Genomic DNA, 18,316 nt, shown 5'->3' on the forward strand with positions numbered 1-18,316 from the left:
TGCTTAATCATTCACAGTCCAGGCTGAAAAATCCAGCCATGTATTTAACCCTTGCATTTAATAACTGATAGAACCTCCTTTAGCAGCAATAACCTCCACCAAACATTTCCTGTAGCTGCTGATCAGACTTCCACAATGGCGAGAAGAAATTTTAGACCATTCCTCCATACAAAACTTTTTCAGTTCATCAATATTTCTGGGAATCCTTGCATGAACATTCCTCTTCAGGTCATGCCACAGCAACTCAATTGGGTTAAGGTCTGGACTCTGAAAACACAAAACATTCCAGAACACAAACTTTCTTCTTTTTAAACCATTTTATTGTTGATTTACTCTCATCTTTCCGATCATTATAGACAATAGACGCAGAAGTAGACCATTCGGCCCTTCGAGCCTGCACCGCCATTTTGAGATCATGGCTGATCATCTACTATCAATACCCGGTTCCTGCCTTGTCCCCATATCCCTTGATTCCCCTATCCATAAGATACCTATCTAGCTCCTTCTTGAAAGCATCCAGAGAATTGGCCTCCACTGCTTTCCGAGGCAGTGCATTCCACACCCCCACAACTCTCTAGGAGAAGTTTTTCCTTAACTCTGTCCTAAATGACCTACCCCTTATTCTCAAACCATGCCCTCTGGTACTGGACTCTCCCAGCATCTGGAACATATTTCCTGCCTCTATCGTGTCCAATCCCTTAATAATCTTATATGTTTCAATCAGATCCCCTCTCAATCTCCTTAATTCCAGCGTGTACAAGCCCAGTCTCTCTAACCTCTCTGTGTAAGACAGTCCAGACATCCCAGGAATTAAACTCGTGAATCTACGCTGCACTTCCTCTACAGCCAGGATGTCCTTTCTTAACCCTGGAGACCAAAACTGTACACAATACTCCAGGTGTGGTCTCACCAGGCCTCTGTACAAATGCAAGAGGATTTCCTTGCTCTTGTACTCAATTCCCTTTGTAATAACGGCCAACATTCCATTAGCCTTCTTCACTGCCTGCTGCACTTGCTCATTCACCTTCAGTGACTGATGAACAAGGACTGCTAGATCTCTTTGTATTTCTCCCTTACCTAACTCTACACCATTCAGATAATAATTTCTTACTCCCAAAGTGGATAACCTCACACTAATTCACATTAAATGTAATCTGCCAAGTATCTGCCCACTCACCCAGCCTATCCAAGTCACCCTGAATTCTCCTAACATCCTCATCACATATCACACTGCCACCCTGCTTAGTATCATCAGCAAATTTGCTGATGTTATTCTCAATGCCTTCATCTAAATCGTTGACATAAATTGTAAACAGCTGTGGTCCCAATACCGAGCCCTGTGGCACCCCACTTGTCACCACCTGCTATTCTGAGAAACACCCATTCACCGCTACCCTTTGCTTTCTATCTGCCAACCAGTTTTCTATCCATGTCAATGTCTTCCCTCCGATGCCCTGAGCTTTGATTTTACCCACCAATCTCCAATGTGGGACCTTATCAAATGCCTTCTGAAAATCGAGGTACACTACATCCACTGGATCTCCCCCATCTAACTTCCTGGTTACATCCTCGAAAAACTCCAACAGATTAGTCAAGCATGATTTACCCTTGGTAAATCCATGCTGGCTCGGCCCAATCCTATCACTGCTATCTAGATATGCCACTATTTCATCCTTAATAATGGACTCTAGCATTTTCCCCACCACCGATGTCAGGCTGACAGGTCGATAGTTTTCTGATTTCTCCCTCCCTTCTTTCTTAAAAAGTGGGATAACATTAGCCATTCTCCAATCCTCAGGAACTGATCCTGAATCTAAGGAACATTGGAAAATGATTACCAATGCATCCGCAATTTCCAGGGCCACCTCCTTTAGTACCCTAGGATGCAGACCATCTGGACCTGGGGATTTGTCAGCCTTCAGTCCCATCAGTCTTCTCATCACCGTTTCCTTCCTAATGTCAATCTGTTTCATTTCCTCTGTTACCCTATGTCCTTGGCCCATCCATACATCTGGGAGATTGCTTGTGTCTTCCTTAATGAAAACAGATCTAAAGTACTCATTAAATTCTTCTGCCATTTCTCTGTTTCCCATAACAATTTCACCCAATTCATTCTTCCAAGGGCCCAACATTGTTCTTAACTATCTTCTTTCTCTTCACATACCTAAAAAAGCTTTTGCTATCTTCCTTTATATTCCTGGCTAGCTTGCGTTCATACCTCATTTTTTCTCCCCATATTGCCTTTTTAGTTAAGTTCTGTTGTTCCTTAAACTTGTTGCATCATCCACCTTCTATTCAGCTTCAGGTAACGGACTGCTAAACTAACAATCTCCTGTATAATGTCTTGGTATAATTCTGAGTTCATTGTTCCCTCAACGATTGCAAGCTGTCCAGGCCCTGAGGCAGCAAAGCAGCCCGAAACCATGATGCTCCTTCTGCTATGCTTCACAGTTGGGATAAGGTTTTGGTGTTGATGTGCAGAGCCCTTTTTTTCTCTAAACATAGCAGTGGCACTTCTGTCAAAAAGTTCAACTTTTGTCTGATCTGTCCACAGAATATAGCTTCAGAAGTACTGTGGGACATTTCAGTGGTCTTTTTGCAAATTTGAGATGTGCAGCATTTTTTTTTTGGAGAACAGTGGTTTCCTCCATGGTACCCTTCCATGAACACCATTCTTGTTTGGTGTTTTTCTTATAGTGGACACACAAACAGAGATTTTGCCAAGTTCTAGCAATTACTGCAGGTCTTTTGCTGTTACCCCAGGGTTGTTTTTCACTTCCTTCAGCATTGCTCGCTATGCTCTTAGTGTGATCTTAGCAGGCTGCCCACTCCTCGGGAGAGTAGCAACAGTACTTAGTTTCCTCCATTTGTAGACAATTTCTCTTACAGGGACTGTTGAACACTCAGGTATTTAGAAATGCTTTTGTAGCCTCTTCCAGCTTCGTGCATCTCTATAATTCTCCTAAGGTCCTCTGACAGTTGTTTTGATCGAGGCAAGGTGCATATAAACAGATCTTTCTTGAGAAGAGCAGGCTTTATCAGTAACCTGACCTTGTATATCTTTTTTCTTGGTCAGGGTACCTCTACAACACACAACTCCAATCTTATCTCATTGATTGGAACACCTGACTCCAATAGTTTTTTGTAGAAGGCATGATTCCAGAGGTTCACATACTGTTTTGAACCTAGACTGTGATTGTTTAAATGACATACTCAGTATTGACGAGAAGTAGTATAATTGTTTGTGTGTTATTAGTTTAGATAGACTGCGTATCTATTATTGTGACTTAAATGAAGATCAGACCATATTTTATGAGTAACCAGTTAATTGCAGAGAGTTCACAAACTTTTTCTTTCAACTGGTTATTGATGTCCCAGTTTTGGTATTTTATACAACACACACACACACACACATTATATGAAATATATAATGTATATATTATATATACACACACATAATTTATAATAAGTATATTATATCATACATAATATTATATTATAATTCAGATTAAAATGCTGCAGCTTTGACTGAAAACCATCAATAATTTGTTTTTGGAAACAACATTCATAGAATTTCTTGAAATATGATTCACCTAAATTAAGAACTTTATAGCATATGCAAGATTAATTTTGTACCTTAGTGGGAAGAAGGAGATTGCAGAGTTTTGATTTGCTCATATGTTATACATTCTGCACAACTTTTCTTTCCAGCTTTAGGTAATGAAGTAATTTGGCAAACTGCCTGTATCCATACTTAAGAATAAAACTTGTACAGTGCATTGTTTTTCCCAGTCTCAAGAATTTATAATAATAGAAATTACATTTGTACTTTTGTTTTGCCCTAGATTTATACTTTTGCCCTAGACACATAGATTTATTAAGAAATTACATCAGTTTACATACACTGCTTTTCTTTCCAGATTTTGCAGGTTTCCCTTTGTGTTATTATACATCATTGCACGAGACTTTAAGTCAGTATCAATCTGTGAAATTTGCTGAAAATAAGAAATATAATGGATGGTTATTTTTTAAAAACAATTATGCAATTAAATTTAACTATATTAGATTATACAAGAAACAGATGGTAAACCAATATGTGGTATTCCTGGACTGGCCTCTACAGCCACCTGAGAACCACCAAAAGACAACCCTTTAGGAAAACATCCTACTCGACTCAACTGATCGCTCTATATTAAAAACACCATTGCACCTCATGACACTGTAATGAAGCAACTCAGATCTGTTCTTATATCTTTTACTTGGGCATTATCCATGTCCATTGAATTGAAGCAAAATAGGGAATAATTTTGACAGAAACTTAGTGATTGTGACTGGTGTATGAATGTGGTGGATGAAATTCAGGATTGTTTAATGTAATTTCCTGTACATGAGAATAAGGAGAACAAAATAAATGTTACTCCAGATCCAATGAAGCACAAGAAACTCCACAAAAAAGAACATAATAATACAAAAAAAACTACACATACACAATAAATATAAATATATTAGATAGCTTGTATACACAGACTGATTATATGTCCATGACATGATGCTAGGATGTACCTAAGGTGACTGATGGGAAATAATAAAGTAGTGGTGAAGTTAGTGGGTGTGGGTGTTGATCAGTCTTCCTGCTTGGGGAAAGTAACTGTTTTTGAGTCTGATGGCCCTGGTGTGGTTGCTACATAGCCTCCTCCCTGATGGGAGTGGGACAAAGTTATGAGTATACGAATGTATATGAATGTGAGTAGGCTGCTGCCGGTGTTGCATTGGGTAGTTTTGACTACCTATTATAGAGCTGTACTGTCCACCACAGTGTAGCTTCTGTACTAGGCAGTGAAGCAGCTTGTTGGGATGCTCTCACTGCATATCTGTAGAATGACGTGAATATGGATGTGCAAAGTCCAGCTCTATTTAGTTTCCTCAGAAAGAAGAGGCGTTGGTAAGCTTTCTTGACCGTACATAATGTATTCTGGGACCATGATAGGTGGAGGCATTCTCAGGAGTTTAATTGGTAATGGTGTTAATGGTTGGTAGCATAGAGCAGTTTAGCTCAATTTCCAGCCAACATAGCCTCTCATCAACTATTTTGATTCTAGCTAGCAAATAATTAGAATGATTTTTATTGGCCAACATGGCAGATCATATTATGATGAAAACTAGAGACAGAATGGTATGTATTTTTAATTCTGATATGAGCATCATATACGTTTGTGTCATAAGAACAATTCTTTGACTAAAAATCTTTGGCCTTCTGCCATCCTTTTAAAATCACTTTAACTAACAATTATTTAGCTCCAGTTTAGCTACATCTACAGCACTTTGCAATTAGAAGGAAAAATACCTAGGTACCAGTGGTTAAATTGACATAAACATTGAAACATAAACATACACATCAAAAATATTGTCCATTTTAAAGTACAGCTTCTTAATACATTACAGCAGGGTTTCTCAACTGGGTTCCCGCGAATCCCTAGTTTTTTTTAAACTTTGCGCAATGTGGGATTCTTGTGCTTGCAGTGGTGGGCAGTGACTGAGCAGCCTCATTAGCAATCTCAGCCCAGTGTGGTAGTGTGGAGTAGGACCATGTTTATTGGGTTGAATCCATTCTCAGTTTTTGACGTGAGACAGGGGAGGCCATTGAGAATTGGTGAGTGCTGTATTGCATGGAGGGAAGAATGGTAAGCTGATAATTGGTGAGTGCTGTATTGCACTGAGAGGACAGTAGGCTGATAATGGTGAGTGCTTATTGTACTGAGGAGAGGACAGTAGGATGATGAGGAGCATGAAGTACATTTTTCTAGCATTGAATGAACTCGCCCAACTTGGGCTGTGATGTCAGTTTCTCCCTCAACTTCCCCTTACGCACTGCCAGTTGACTTATGTAGTAGAAAATTAGGGGGAGTTTTTCATTCTAAAGACAGTCCAATGTGGTGAGTTTTGAAGATAAGGTGTGAGATAGAAGAGGAGGATTCTAGGTCTAGGCCTACGGACAATTCTGATGTTAATGATGAAGAATTACAACCTTCTGCATCATATCACTGCACAAGTGCAAAAACAGACAAAAAAAAAGTACACCTTTACATTGAAAACTACTTATCAATAGGTTTTGCTCGGACTGGTGATCCAAATTATCCTATTCCATTGTGCCTAGTCTATAGCAAACAACTTGCAAATGTAGCAATGGCTCCAGAAAAATTAAAAAGACACTTAACTACAAATCACAGCCATGTGACACATAAAAGTGCTGACTATTTTAAATGAATATTGGAATCTCAAAACAGATTAAAGCCTTTGAAAATAAAGTCACAGCCTGTAAAAAGAGTTCGGGAAGCAAGTTATTTAGTAGTTTTAAGACCAGTTCACTAGAGAGTGTTTAAAAAACTGTGTGAAAACCTGGACAAAGAGCACACCAATCTCCTGCTACATACAGAAATCCAGTGGCTTAGCAGAGGAAGAGTTCTCAACATGGTTATTGAGCTGAAAAGTGAATTACAAGAGTACTTTCAGGAAAATATTAGGCCAGACTTTACTGAGTGCTTTGAAGATGAAGAATAGCTGCAGAAAATAGCCTACTTAACAGACATTTTTTCATCATATGAACTGGTTGAACAAGTCTCTGCAAGGCCCTGGAGAAAATGTTTTGACTTCAAGTGACAAGATTCTTGGATTTAAATTGGATTTTTGGAAAAATCATGTGGCAAATGGAAATCTTGAAATCTTTCCACTGCTGTTTGGGCTTGAAAGTGAGGAAGGATATCAGAAAGTCTTGAGTTTTATCGAAAACTACCTAGAAGAATTGCTGAACAAAATTGAACAGTATTTTTCTCCCCTTCAACATGTGCATGACTGGGTGAGGGACCCTTTCTCAAGCTATGCAGAAGATTCAGAGAACTTGACTTTGAGTGAAGAGGAAGAACTTTATGAACTGCAATTTGATCATGCACTCAAGATGAGATTTATTGAATTGCCCCTGGACAAGTTCTGGATTTCTGTGAAAGAAGAGCATCTTGCCATTTATAGGAATACAATGAACATTTTGCATCAGTTTTCAACTTCCTACATGTGTGTGCAAGCTTTTTCTTGTTTGATGAGCATCAAGAGCAAGGACAGAAATTCTCTCATTTCAGTTGAAGGTAAAATCCATGTGTGCTTATCTCAGTTCGACCCAAAATTGAGAAATTTATTATGTTTACCTTATGAGTTTTTTTAAATTTCTGAAAGGGAAAGAAAGGTAAGCTAAAAATTCATTCTCTACCCAAAAGAGCATTGACAATTATTTTTGGATTATTATACCTACAACTTGCTGATCACACTAATGTATCATGAGCTGTAGATACAATAATTTTTATACAGGGATTCCCTGAGACCTGAAAATAATTTCAAGGGTTCCTCCAGGCAAAAAGGCTGCATTACAGTAACATTTTTATGTCTCTTAATTAATATGCAGCTTAAATAGAATAACATTTCTTTTTATATAGAGAATATCTAACCAACACAACTATATTTATGGACTAGTATTGGTAGTGGAAATTTCTAAATTATTACTTGTCATTCATGTAGATAAAATTCATGGAAAAAATAAATGAATCTGTGTAAAGATCAGTATGTTATATACGTTGCTATACTTGAAGCTGCTTGGTAGTTTGATTAATGAGATGATGTGGATCAGGTTTGCACACATAGCTTACAGACAGAGTAAAGTTATGAGGACGTACCACACTAAATGTGCATTTTATAACAGGTCGTTTCAGAATGATAATAGCTGGACAAGCTACCAAACTGCCCTTTTCAGCAATTGCAATCTATAACATTTGGATTGTTGATTTTCTGTGCATTGCACATAGAAAGTTAAGATCTGTTTGTGCTGGAAAAAAATATTTATGTGTTCCTAAAGATAGTAATCAGTACAATGTCTAAAGAAACAGAGAAAAGTTGCCACAACAATAACAGACAAATTAAAGATTAACAAAGTTCAGAATTTAAATTCCAGCAAAGTATGTTCCGCATACTATTGTAGCAGGAAATTTCAACTCAGAAAAACCATGTGCATGAGTACTCAATCATAACAGTGGGTTACAAATAAACAATACAGTATAGGGATTAGCAAAATAAAAAAAAATAATAAAGCACCACCGCCAAAGCAGCGGACAGTTTCAAACTAATTTATTATCGGAGAACACTGCATCAAATGAATTAATTATCAGACAAACTAATAATTCAATGAAAAACAATGTTCCCTTCATTAAATGATTTATTGGAAACACAAGATTTTTAAGAAGACGATTATTAATGAGTAAAAGACTTGCCATTAGAAAATCAAAACATCAGTACTGCAAACAGCCAAAACTAAATCAACAAATGAATGGCAAAACATGTATCTACTAAAATTGTCTCATTTTGTAGCTTTCCTTACAAACTGGTAGGATCTTGCTGACAGGGAAGTATGAAATTTAAAACTTACAGCTGACAACAGGAGAAATGACTCAAGAGACTTCAAGCTGCAAAGTGATACTAGATTATGTTTTTGAGCAGAGAATGATTGAGGGGAAAACAGGTGAAGTTGACCAGAGACTGTAAAGAACACCAGATAAGACTGAGGGAGCACAGAAATAGCACAAATAACTAGGTTAATGGCTGAAACAGGATACAAGGTAGAATAAACAAATGGAACAGGATGTACAAAATGTTCACATAGGAATGGAAGAACAGAAAAAGAAATGCATGTGATGAAGTAGCATTTAGACAATAGTATAAGGAAAGGGGCAAATGACTACCAATTATGATAATGGCAAGGGGGCAAGAAAATATATCATGATGTGAAATAATTTAAAATTACACTTAATTATGGGGACATAATTCAATTTTGATTGATGCACAAATGGGTAGCAGAAGATATTACATCTAGTTAATTTTCATTTTCCCAGTCAAGATATATTGTGTGTTTTTGAATTGCTGTCATGTACTCCTGACAGTGTTTAATTTTATCACCATTCACTTGACATCGTCTATCTATGCAGATATCAATACTTCAGCAAAAGTAGTACAATACTTCAGCAAATAAGAACCAAGATCCTGAATTAGATGGTTTACATATAAATTCTCATATAAATGTAGTGAACACATTTGAATTATGAATTTTATTGATTTTTTCTAAAAATTGACTAATAAGTATTTATAAATTTCACTTGATATTGAAGCTCACCTTGTTAATGACTTCTGATATGTTTTGAAGTGACTGTTTTATAGGATATTTAGCCATGTCCCACTGAAAATGTGTCACATATCTATGAAGGTCAACTAAAGATAAACAGCAACAATGAAAATATTGATATGATAGATGTTTCTTCATTCACAAATCATTATAGTGTCACAAACAAATGCAACAACTTGAAAACACAATTCATGGCTTGGTCTCCCACCACAATCAATTGTGACCATGCCAGAGATGAAGAAGGAGAACAATGTTATCACCTGCCCAAAATCCTGCTATTTCCCTCCATATCCCAAATGATTTCCAAGTGTATCTTTACATCAGAACAATCCACTTAAAACCCAACTGGAACAGACCAATAGGGATCCTCATTTTCAACTAAAATATCAAAGAGTAGGGGAAATTATTCCAAAATATCTCTTGATCCTTTTCACCATTATACTACTACCTGAAGAAAGTTATTTTATTTCCACTTTTATCATAAAATGCAATTAAGACTCCCCAAAGGGCTTTCACGTATTTGACAGTTGATTGGTTGGCTTGTTCAGAAAGACCAGCAGCAAAGTAGCAAATATTAAGGAAGAATTTTCAAAACAATTGCTTATAGATGTTAACCAACCCTGCCTATGTAACACTATTATCAAAAAAACCTGCACATTTGTCACATATACATCAGTGAGGGCCCCCTTTACATTGGTGAGGACCAACATAGATTAGGAACCACTTTGTCAAGCACCTTCGCTCTGCCCACCACAAAAAATGGGATTTCCTGTTTGCCAGCCATTCAAATTAATCTTCCTATTTCCATTCTTACATGTCAATCATGATGAAGCTACACTCAGGCTGGAACACAACACTTCATATTCCATCTGAGTAGCCTCCAATCTAATGACATAAACATCAATTTCTCACCCTTCCCCTTCTGTTTTTCTTCCTAGTCCCTACTCCGGTTCCCCTCTCACACCTCTCTTCTCTTCACCTGTCTATCACCCCTCTCGGTGCCCACCCCCTGTTGTCTAATGTCCTCTCCAATCAGATTCCTTCTGCTTATGCCCTTTGTCTCTTCCATCTATGACCTCCCAGCTTCTTAATTCACCCTTTTTCCCCACCCAGCCACCTTTCCCCTCACCTGCCAGCTTGTACTTCTTCCCCATCCCAATCTTCTTAATTTTGCTTCTTTTCCCCTTTCTTTCCAGAGCTGATAAAGAATCTTGGCCTGATACATTGACTGTTTATTCCCCTTCATAGATTTTGCCTGACTTGCTGAGTATCTCCGGCACTTTGTGTCTGTTGCTCAAGATTTTCTGTATCTGCAGTATCTCTTATTTTATTGAAAAACCTTTTGGATAAAATATGCATCCTCATAACTGTGAGATCTCTTATGTGTCTACCTTAATGGAAATGATTTAGACCATAAGACCATAAGACATAGGAGAAGAATTAGCCATCTGGCCCATCGAGTCTGCTTCACCATTCCATCATGACTGATCCTTTTTTTAAAAAAATCTCCTCCTCAACACATTCCAGCCTTCTCCCCATAACCTTTGATGCCATGCCCAATCACCAACCTATCAATCTCTGCCTTAAATACACCCAAAGACCTGGCCTCCACAGCTGTATGTGGCAACAAATTCACCACCCACTGGCTAAAGAAATGTCTCCGCATCTCTGCTTTGAAAGGGTGCCCCTCTGTCCTGAGGCTGTGCCCTCTTGTCCTAGACCAGGCATGGGCAAACTACGGCCCGCGGGCCATATGCGGCACATTAAGCTTTTTAATCCGGCCCGCAGAACTTGATGAAATTATATTAATAAACCTTGTTAACGTTTTTTCCCCGCAATTCTGGCATTTTCCCAATAGATGACGCACTCTATATACATTGACCTTTGTTGAGGTGCAGCGTATTACTCCACATTTGCGCTTTACTTTGTGACCTTGTGGCGACCCATTTGCTGGCACATCTGAACCGGCTCACAATTAGCCAGCATTCCGGCTAAGGGAGATAGCCTGCGGGGATTTGCGAGCACAGAGCTCCGCATACTGGCGCGCTCTCACTGTTCTGTCATTGTGCAGGTCGTTGTTGAGTTTTGGCACAGGCGACAATTGAATAAGGAGCAGGACAAGTAGACCTGCATCTCCTACCGTTTTTGAAATAAAGACAGTCAGGAGGAGAGTGATGATGATAATATCTTGAAGGATAACAGAATTTTCAGTGCTTTAAAATAATAAGTTACTATTTAAAAAAGCTGTATTTTATTCATTTAATTTTCAGTGTTTTAAAAGTCATTTCAATAAATAGCTAAATACCAGGGGACTTCAAAGACAGATATTTTGTTGTAATGCATTTGTTCATTTTCAATTGAAATTAAAGCACATGTTTTCTACATATCCCATGATATTTTGTTTTCTCTTATGAGGTGTATTACCAAAACACTCCGTCCATCTGCTCCTGGTCCGGCCCCCCTGTCAAATTTTAGAACCCTTTGTGGCCCTCAAGTCAAAAAGTTTGCCCACCCCTGTCCTAGACTCTCCCACCATGGGAAACATCTTTTCCACATCTACTCTGTCTAGGCCTTTCAACATTCAGAAGGTTTCAGTGAGATCCTCTCACATCCCTCAACTTCTGAATTCCAGCTAGTACAGACCCATTAATTTATAATTAATACTAATCTTCTACTTCCTGCAAGAGATCCACAACCTTGTCATGTTTTGGAGGCTTGCATGCCACAACGATCCAGACAGCTATGCTGGCTGGAGTAAGGGCTTTACGCTTTGGCTGTTGATAGGGTTACCCATTTCAAACAGGTCAAAGTGTAGATGTCAGAATAACCAGTCCTCCAGATTCGGGGGTTCAGCTCAGGGCCAACACCCCGACTAGTCAAACAATACTGTTATGGAAACAGCAATGAAGACCTATTCTGTACTGTGCAAAAGTCCTAGGCACCCCAAATTGTTGATATCAATTTTGTTTTAGATGTTTATTTTTGTCTTCTGCTTTGGTGCATCAGTAGAAAAGAACAAATGAAAACTTGATTGCTTTGTAGATACGTAGTCCAGTGCGTTATTAAACAAAGATAACAAACAGGTGCTGATCATCAATGACATAATAAGTTGAACAAACTAAACTGATTAACTGAAACAGAAATGAGTGTAGAAAGAATCAAACTGAGTGAAGAACAACCAAACTAATAGGTGAGGATGTGGCAGATGTGATGGTTCAACCTTCAAATCTTCATTTCTTACACAATGGAAAGCATAAGCATAGCAACAAGACACAAGGTGGTCATCCTGCATCAGCAAGGTCTCTCCCAAACAGAAATTTCACAGCAGACAGGAGTGTCAAGATGTGCTGTCCAAACTCTTCCAAAGAAGCACAAAGAAACAGGCAAGGTTAACACCAGAAGTGCTGTGGCCAGTCACACAAACTGAGTGAGAAATACATCAAACTAAAGTCCCTTCTAAATTGGAAAATGTCCAGCACTGCTATCAGCTCTGAACTCACAGAAATTACTGGAACCAAGTACACCATTCTATAGTCTAGAGTAGTCTTCATGGAAGAGTTGCTGCCTAAAATACATTCCTCTGAAATGGAAACAAACACAAGGGACTCACCTATGCAAAATATACAAGGACTGGGGTGCTGTACAAATGGCAGCAAGTGTTTGGACTGCTAAGTGAAAATTTGAAATTATCAGCTCAAACAGTTTGTCTGTAGAAGAGCTGGAAAGCACTACATGGATGCTTGTCTGCAGACATCAGTGAAGCACAGTGGAGATTCCCTCCAGGTTAGAGGCTGCATTTCTACAAATGGAATTGGTAATCTGGTCAAAATTAACACTGAGAGGTATAGGGAGGTTTTCGTCCAACACACAATACCATCAGGGAGCCATCTAATCAATCCCAACTTTATTCTGCAGCAGGACAATGACCTCAAACACATGGCCAATGTCATAAAGAACTATCCTCAGAAAGAACAAATTCTACAACAGATTGTATGACCTCTACAGAGCCCTGATCTCAACATCATTGAGGCCGTCAGGGATTATCTGGAGTGACAGAACCAAGTGATTCAGCCAAAGTCTGCAAAAGAACTGTGGCAAGTTCTGCAAGATGCTTGGAACAATCTACCAACTGCTTTTCTTATAAAACTGCATGACAATGTACCCGAGAGAACTGATGCTGTTTTAAAGGCAAAAGGTGGTCACACCAAATATTGTTCTGCTTTAGTTTTTTTTTAACTGTTTACTGCTTTATAGTAATTTTTTGATAATTAGGATCTTTTATTTTTGAAAACATCTTCTCTTTACAGAATTTCTTTTTACACATGCCTAAGAATTTTGCACAGTACTATGCAATGGTATGAAGGACAGAGAGAGATGGAGGACCTTCATTGCTGCCATAAACAGCAGCAAGTATAATGTGCAGAAAGTATAAGGAACACTTGTCGTGATTTCATTCTGACTTCTGGTATTGGTAGCACGTTGCTTTTAAAGATGAACAACTTTGCTAACTTTAGAGGCTACTTCAATAGTAATTCCAAGGATCATGTAACAAAAATGAACAAGAAGTGTACCAAAAAGTGTGTGTTATAACACTAGAAGGGAAGATGAATAACAGTTGCAGAACAAGAAATTTTGCAATAAAAATTTGAAACACAAAGTTTGAAGTAGGATGATAATTTTTTTCCTGTCCTATGTACCAAAAAAGTCTTGGAATGAATTATGTATTCTTAGTTAAGAAAAGAATGCATTGTGTTCCATGCCAGCTAAGTCATGCAGGAGGAGGATCGACACCAATGATAAGAACATTGAAACAATCCAGAGTTCATTCAAAGTAACCAGAGGAGATGTCTAATTTCCACTAAAGCTGAACATTCAGCAGAAGTCACTAATCATTAAAAAGGATATTTTGAAATACAGTACTGTAAACAACAGAAGGGAGGCTCAGAATGTTTCAATAATTTTTTTTTATCTTCAACGCAATGGGAGTCAGGTTAACAATTACGAGTGTAGTTTCACCTACTCTACAGAAAGCACTTAACTAATAAGCATATTGAGTAAAGACCTCACAGGAATAGTACTTGAAGGGTATGGCCACAATACCACTAGGCTTGTCTTCTTAGACTGCTAGATATTCACCTTCATTTAGCTATTTTCTCCACTCCACAAGTAATCCTGACTTGTTGGTGCACTGTTTTCCTGCCTTGCAAAAATTTGTGGTAAGTTTAATGGGCCTACCTTTCTGTGGAGGAGAAGGAAGCATCAAAGAAAGCAGGAGAGCCTAGACACGTATGGAGAGGAAGTTGGGAAGTAGTGAATGTTCCAAAATGATATTTCATACCACTTATCTCAGAGATTTCTCTGAGAACCTTGTTAATTCAAGGAACTGAATGGTCACTGACTTCATAAGAAAATACCGAATCATAAGACAATATAGAGAATAGAAGATAATGCTGTTTACAATTGTTTGAAATTTATATCCAAGTTCATCTAATCAAGTTTTTTCCCCAATCAAATATTAATTTTAGACCATAAAAACAAGATTCTGTACTTCAACATCAATAGCTGATTCATAGATGCCTCATTATAAAATTGGATACTGACTGAAATAAATAAAGTGAACTACATTTGAAGCCATACATTAGAAATAGGAGTTAGGGCTTAAAGACATGGCCATCTGAACTATGATTGCATAAAATATACTCATCATCTTTACAACAGGAGACACAATTAATTTAAAGCATTGTTTTTGAAATTATGCCAACACATTTTTCAAAACTATGCTATCATGTAAAGTAAACATTATTTTTTACAGTCTCACCCCCATTGGCTAATAAGTTTTCTTGAGCTTTCTCCTTGGAATCCTCCATGATATCTGCTGTATACTGTGCCAGTTTCTTCACAATGCTTCAATTAAACATAAATGATTAGAAACGAGTAACTAAGCTATTGCAAATAAGATAACATTTGAGTTAATGAAAAAAAGTAACTCTTGGGAAATTTGTGTTGTTAAAAAAAACCCTGTGATTCACTGATCTGTCATTTGCTAAATAGAGCATATCTGGCACTGTTTATCTTGTTTTCCCCTACCATCCCTCCCCTGGCTCTTTCTTCAGGTTCAGGTTCTTGGATCATTGGAATCTCTTCTGGGAGAGGTATGACCTGTTCAAAAGAAACCCAAGGGGAACCAATAATCTCGTGGGCAAGTTTGTTAGAGCTGTTGGGGAGGGTTTAAACTAATTTGGCAGGGGAGGGGATAGGAACCGGAATGAAGGGACTTAGGATAGAAAGGATGGTTAAAAAAAAACAAAAATAGCATGCAGTCAGACTGTCAGGAAGGGCAGGCAGATGATAGGACATAATTGCTGCCAGCAGGGTGAGTATCAGTGCATTAGGGATGCAGAATCAAAAAGGGTAGCAAATCCAGCTAGGTGTTATATCTCATTGCACGGAGTACAAGGAACAAGGTGATCCTGTTGCACTCTGACATCACTGATTGATGGCTGAAGAATGATTGTAGTTCGGAGCTGAATTCCAAGGAATTCCTGTATTGGAGAAATAGGAAGGTCAGCACATGCTGTGGCGTAGCTCTACTGGTAGTCAATGGCATCAAATCAGTAGAAAGATGTGACATAGGATCAGAAAATGTTGAATCCTTGTGGGTTGAGTTAAGAAACTGTAGGGGTAAAAGGACCCTGTTGGGATTTATATACAGGCCTCCTAATGGTAGTTGGGATGTAGACCACAGATTACAACAGGGAAATAGAAAAGACATCTCAAAAAAATAATTTTATGATGGTCATGGGAGATTTCAATGTGCAGGGAGATTAGGAAACTCAGAAAGGTAATGGATTTCAAGAGAGGAGAAAGGTAATGGATTTCAAGAGAGGCACACACTTAACAATTCAGGAACAGCTTCTTCCCCTCTGCCATCTGATTCCTAAATGGACATTGAATCTTTGGACACTAACTCACTTTATTTTAAAAATGTACAGTATTTCTGTTTTTGCACTTTTTAAAATCCATTCAATATATGTAGTTGATTGACTTGTTTATTTTTTTCTCTCTCTCTGCTAGATTATGTACTGCATTGAACTGCTGCTGCTAAGTTAACAAATTTCACGTCACATGCAGGTGATAATAAACCTGATTCTGATTCTGAGAGTGACTTAGTTGAATGCCTACGAGATGGCTTTTTAGAACAGTTTGTCATTGAGCCTACTAGGGGATCAGCTATACTGGATTAGGTGTTATGTAATGAACCTGAAGTGATTAGGGAGCTTAAGGTAAAAAACCCTTTGGAGGCAGTAATCACAATATGATTGAGTTCAACTTGAAATTAGTTAGAGAGTAAGTCAAGTCTGACATAGCAGTATTTCAGTGGAGTAAAGGAAATTACGGTGGTATGAGAGAGGAGTTGGCCAAAGTGAATAGGAAGGAGATGCTGGCAGGGATGCCAGCAGAGCAGCAATAGTACAAGTTTCTGGGGAAAATGAGGAAGGTGCATGATGGATGCATTCCAAAAACAAAGAAATACTCAAATGGCAAAATAGTACAACTGTGGCTGACGAGGGAAGTCAAAGCTAATCTAAAAGCAAAAGAAAGGGCATATAACAAAGCAAAAATTAGTGGGAAGACAGGATTGGAAAACTTTTAAAACCCTACCGAGAGCAATTAAAAGAATCATTAGGAGGGAAAAGATGAAATATGAAAGCAAGCTAGCAAACAATATCAAAGTGGATATTAAAAGCTTTTTGAAGTACATAAAAAATAAGAGAGATGAGAAGGGATATAGGACCACTAGAAAATTAGGCCAGAGAAATAATAACGGGGACAAGGAGATGGCAGATGAACTAAATGAGCATCTTACATCAATCTTCACCGTGGAAGACACTAGCAGTGTGCCAGATGTTGAAGGGTGTGAGGGAAGAAAAGTGAGTGCAGTTACTATTGCAAGGGAGAAGGAGCACAAATATCTGAAAGACCTAAGGGTACATAAGTCAGCTGGGCCAGATGAACTGCACCCTAGGGCTCTGAAAGATGTAGTGGTAGTGATTGTGCAGACATTAGAAATGATTTTTCAAAAAACTGATTGGACTCTGGCATGGTGCCAGAGGACTGGAAAGTTGCAAATTAAGAAAAGGGAAAGGCAGCAGAAAGGAAATGATAGACCAGTTAGCCTGACCTCAGTGGTTGTGAAGATGTTGGAGTCAATTGTTAAGGATGAGATGATGAAGCACTTGGTGACACGGGACAAGATAGGACAAAGTCAGCATGGTTTCCTTAAGGGAAAATCTTGCCTGATTAACCTGTTGGAACTCTTTGAAGAGATTACATGTAAGATAGATAAAGGGGATATAGTGGGTGTAGTATATTTGGACTTTCAGAAGGCTTTTTAACAAGGTAACACACATGAGACTGCTCACTAAGTTAAGAGCCCATAGCATGACAGGAAAATTACTGGCATGGTTAGAGCATTGGCTAATTGGTAGGAGGCAGTGAGTTTGAATAAAATGATCCTTTTCTGGTTGGCTGCCAGTGACTAGTGGTGTTCTGCAGATGTTAGTGTTGGGACCACTTCTTTTTATGCTGCATATCAATAATTTAGATGATGGAATAGATGGCTTTGTTGCCAACTTTGCTGATGACATGAAGGTTGGTGGAGGGACAGGTAGTGTTGAAGGAAGTGGTAGGCTGCAGAAGGACATAGATTAAGAGAATGGCAAATGAAATACAATGTTGCAAAGTGCAAGGTCATGCAATTTGGTAGTAGAAATAAAATGTGCAGACTATTTTCTAAACGGAGAGAAAATCCAAAATTCTGAGATGCAAGGGGGCTTGGGAGTCCTTGTGCAGAACACGCTAAAGGTTAACTTGCAGGTAGAGCCAGTAGTGAGGAAGGCAAATGCAATGTTAGCATTCATTTCAAGAGGTTTAAAATACAAGAGTAGGAATGTGATGCTGAGGCCTTATCAGGCACTGGTGAGGCCTCAGCTTGAGTATTGTGAATAGTTTTGGGCTCCTCATCTACGCAAAGATTTGCTGGCATTGGAGAAGATCCAGAGGAGGTTCACAAGGATGATTCTAGGAATGAAAGAATTATCA

General features: G+C 38.4%; 1 protein-coding gene across 3 annotated transcripts in view; it reads right to left on the reverse strand.

Moving 5' to 3' along the window:
- LOC132400671 (V-type proton ATPase subunit C 1-A-like) overlaps positions 1 to 18,316 on the reverse strand; it is a 70,270-nt gene that overhangs the window by 48,106 nt on the left and 3,848 nt on the right. For all 3 annotated transcript variants that reach the window (XM_059981888.1, XM_059981886.1, XM_059981887.1), the window contains 3 exons: positions 15,033 to 15,118; positions 9,206 to 9,300; positions 3,904 to 3,995 (listed from right to left, as the gene is read on the reverse strand). In XM_059981888.1, coding sequence (XP_059837871.1) covers positions 3,904 to 3,995; positions 9,206 to 9,300; positions 15,033 to 15,118 — 273 coding nt within the window. The remainder of the gene's footprint in view (positions 1 to 3,903; positions 3,996 to 9,205; positions 9,301 to 15,032; positions 15,119 to 18,316) is intronic.

The sequence above is a fragment of the Hypanus sabinus genome, chromosome 10, assembly GCF_030144855.1.
Source record: "Hypanus sabinus isolate sHypSab1 chromosome 10, sHypSab1.hap1, whole genome shotgun sequence".
Classification (NCBI taxonomy): Eukaryota; Metazoa; Chordata; class Chondrichthyes; order Myliobatiformes; family Dasyatidae; genus Hypanus; species Hypanus sabinus.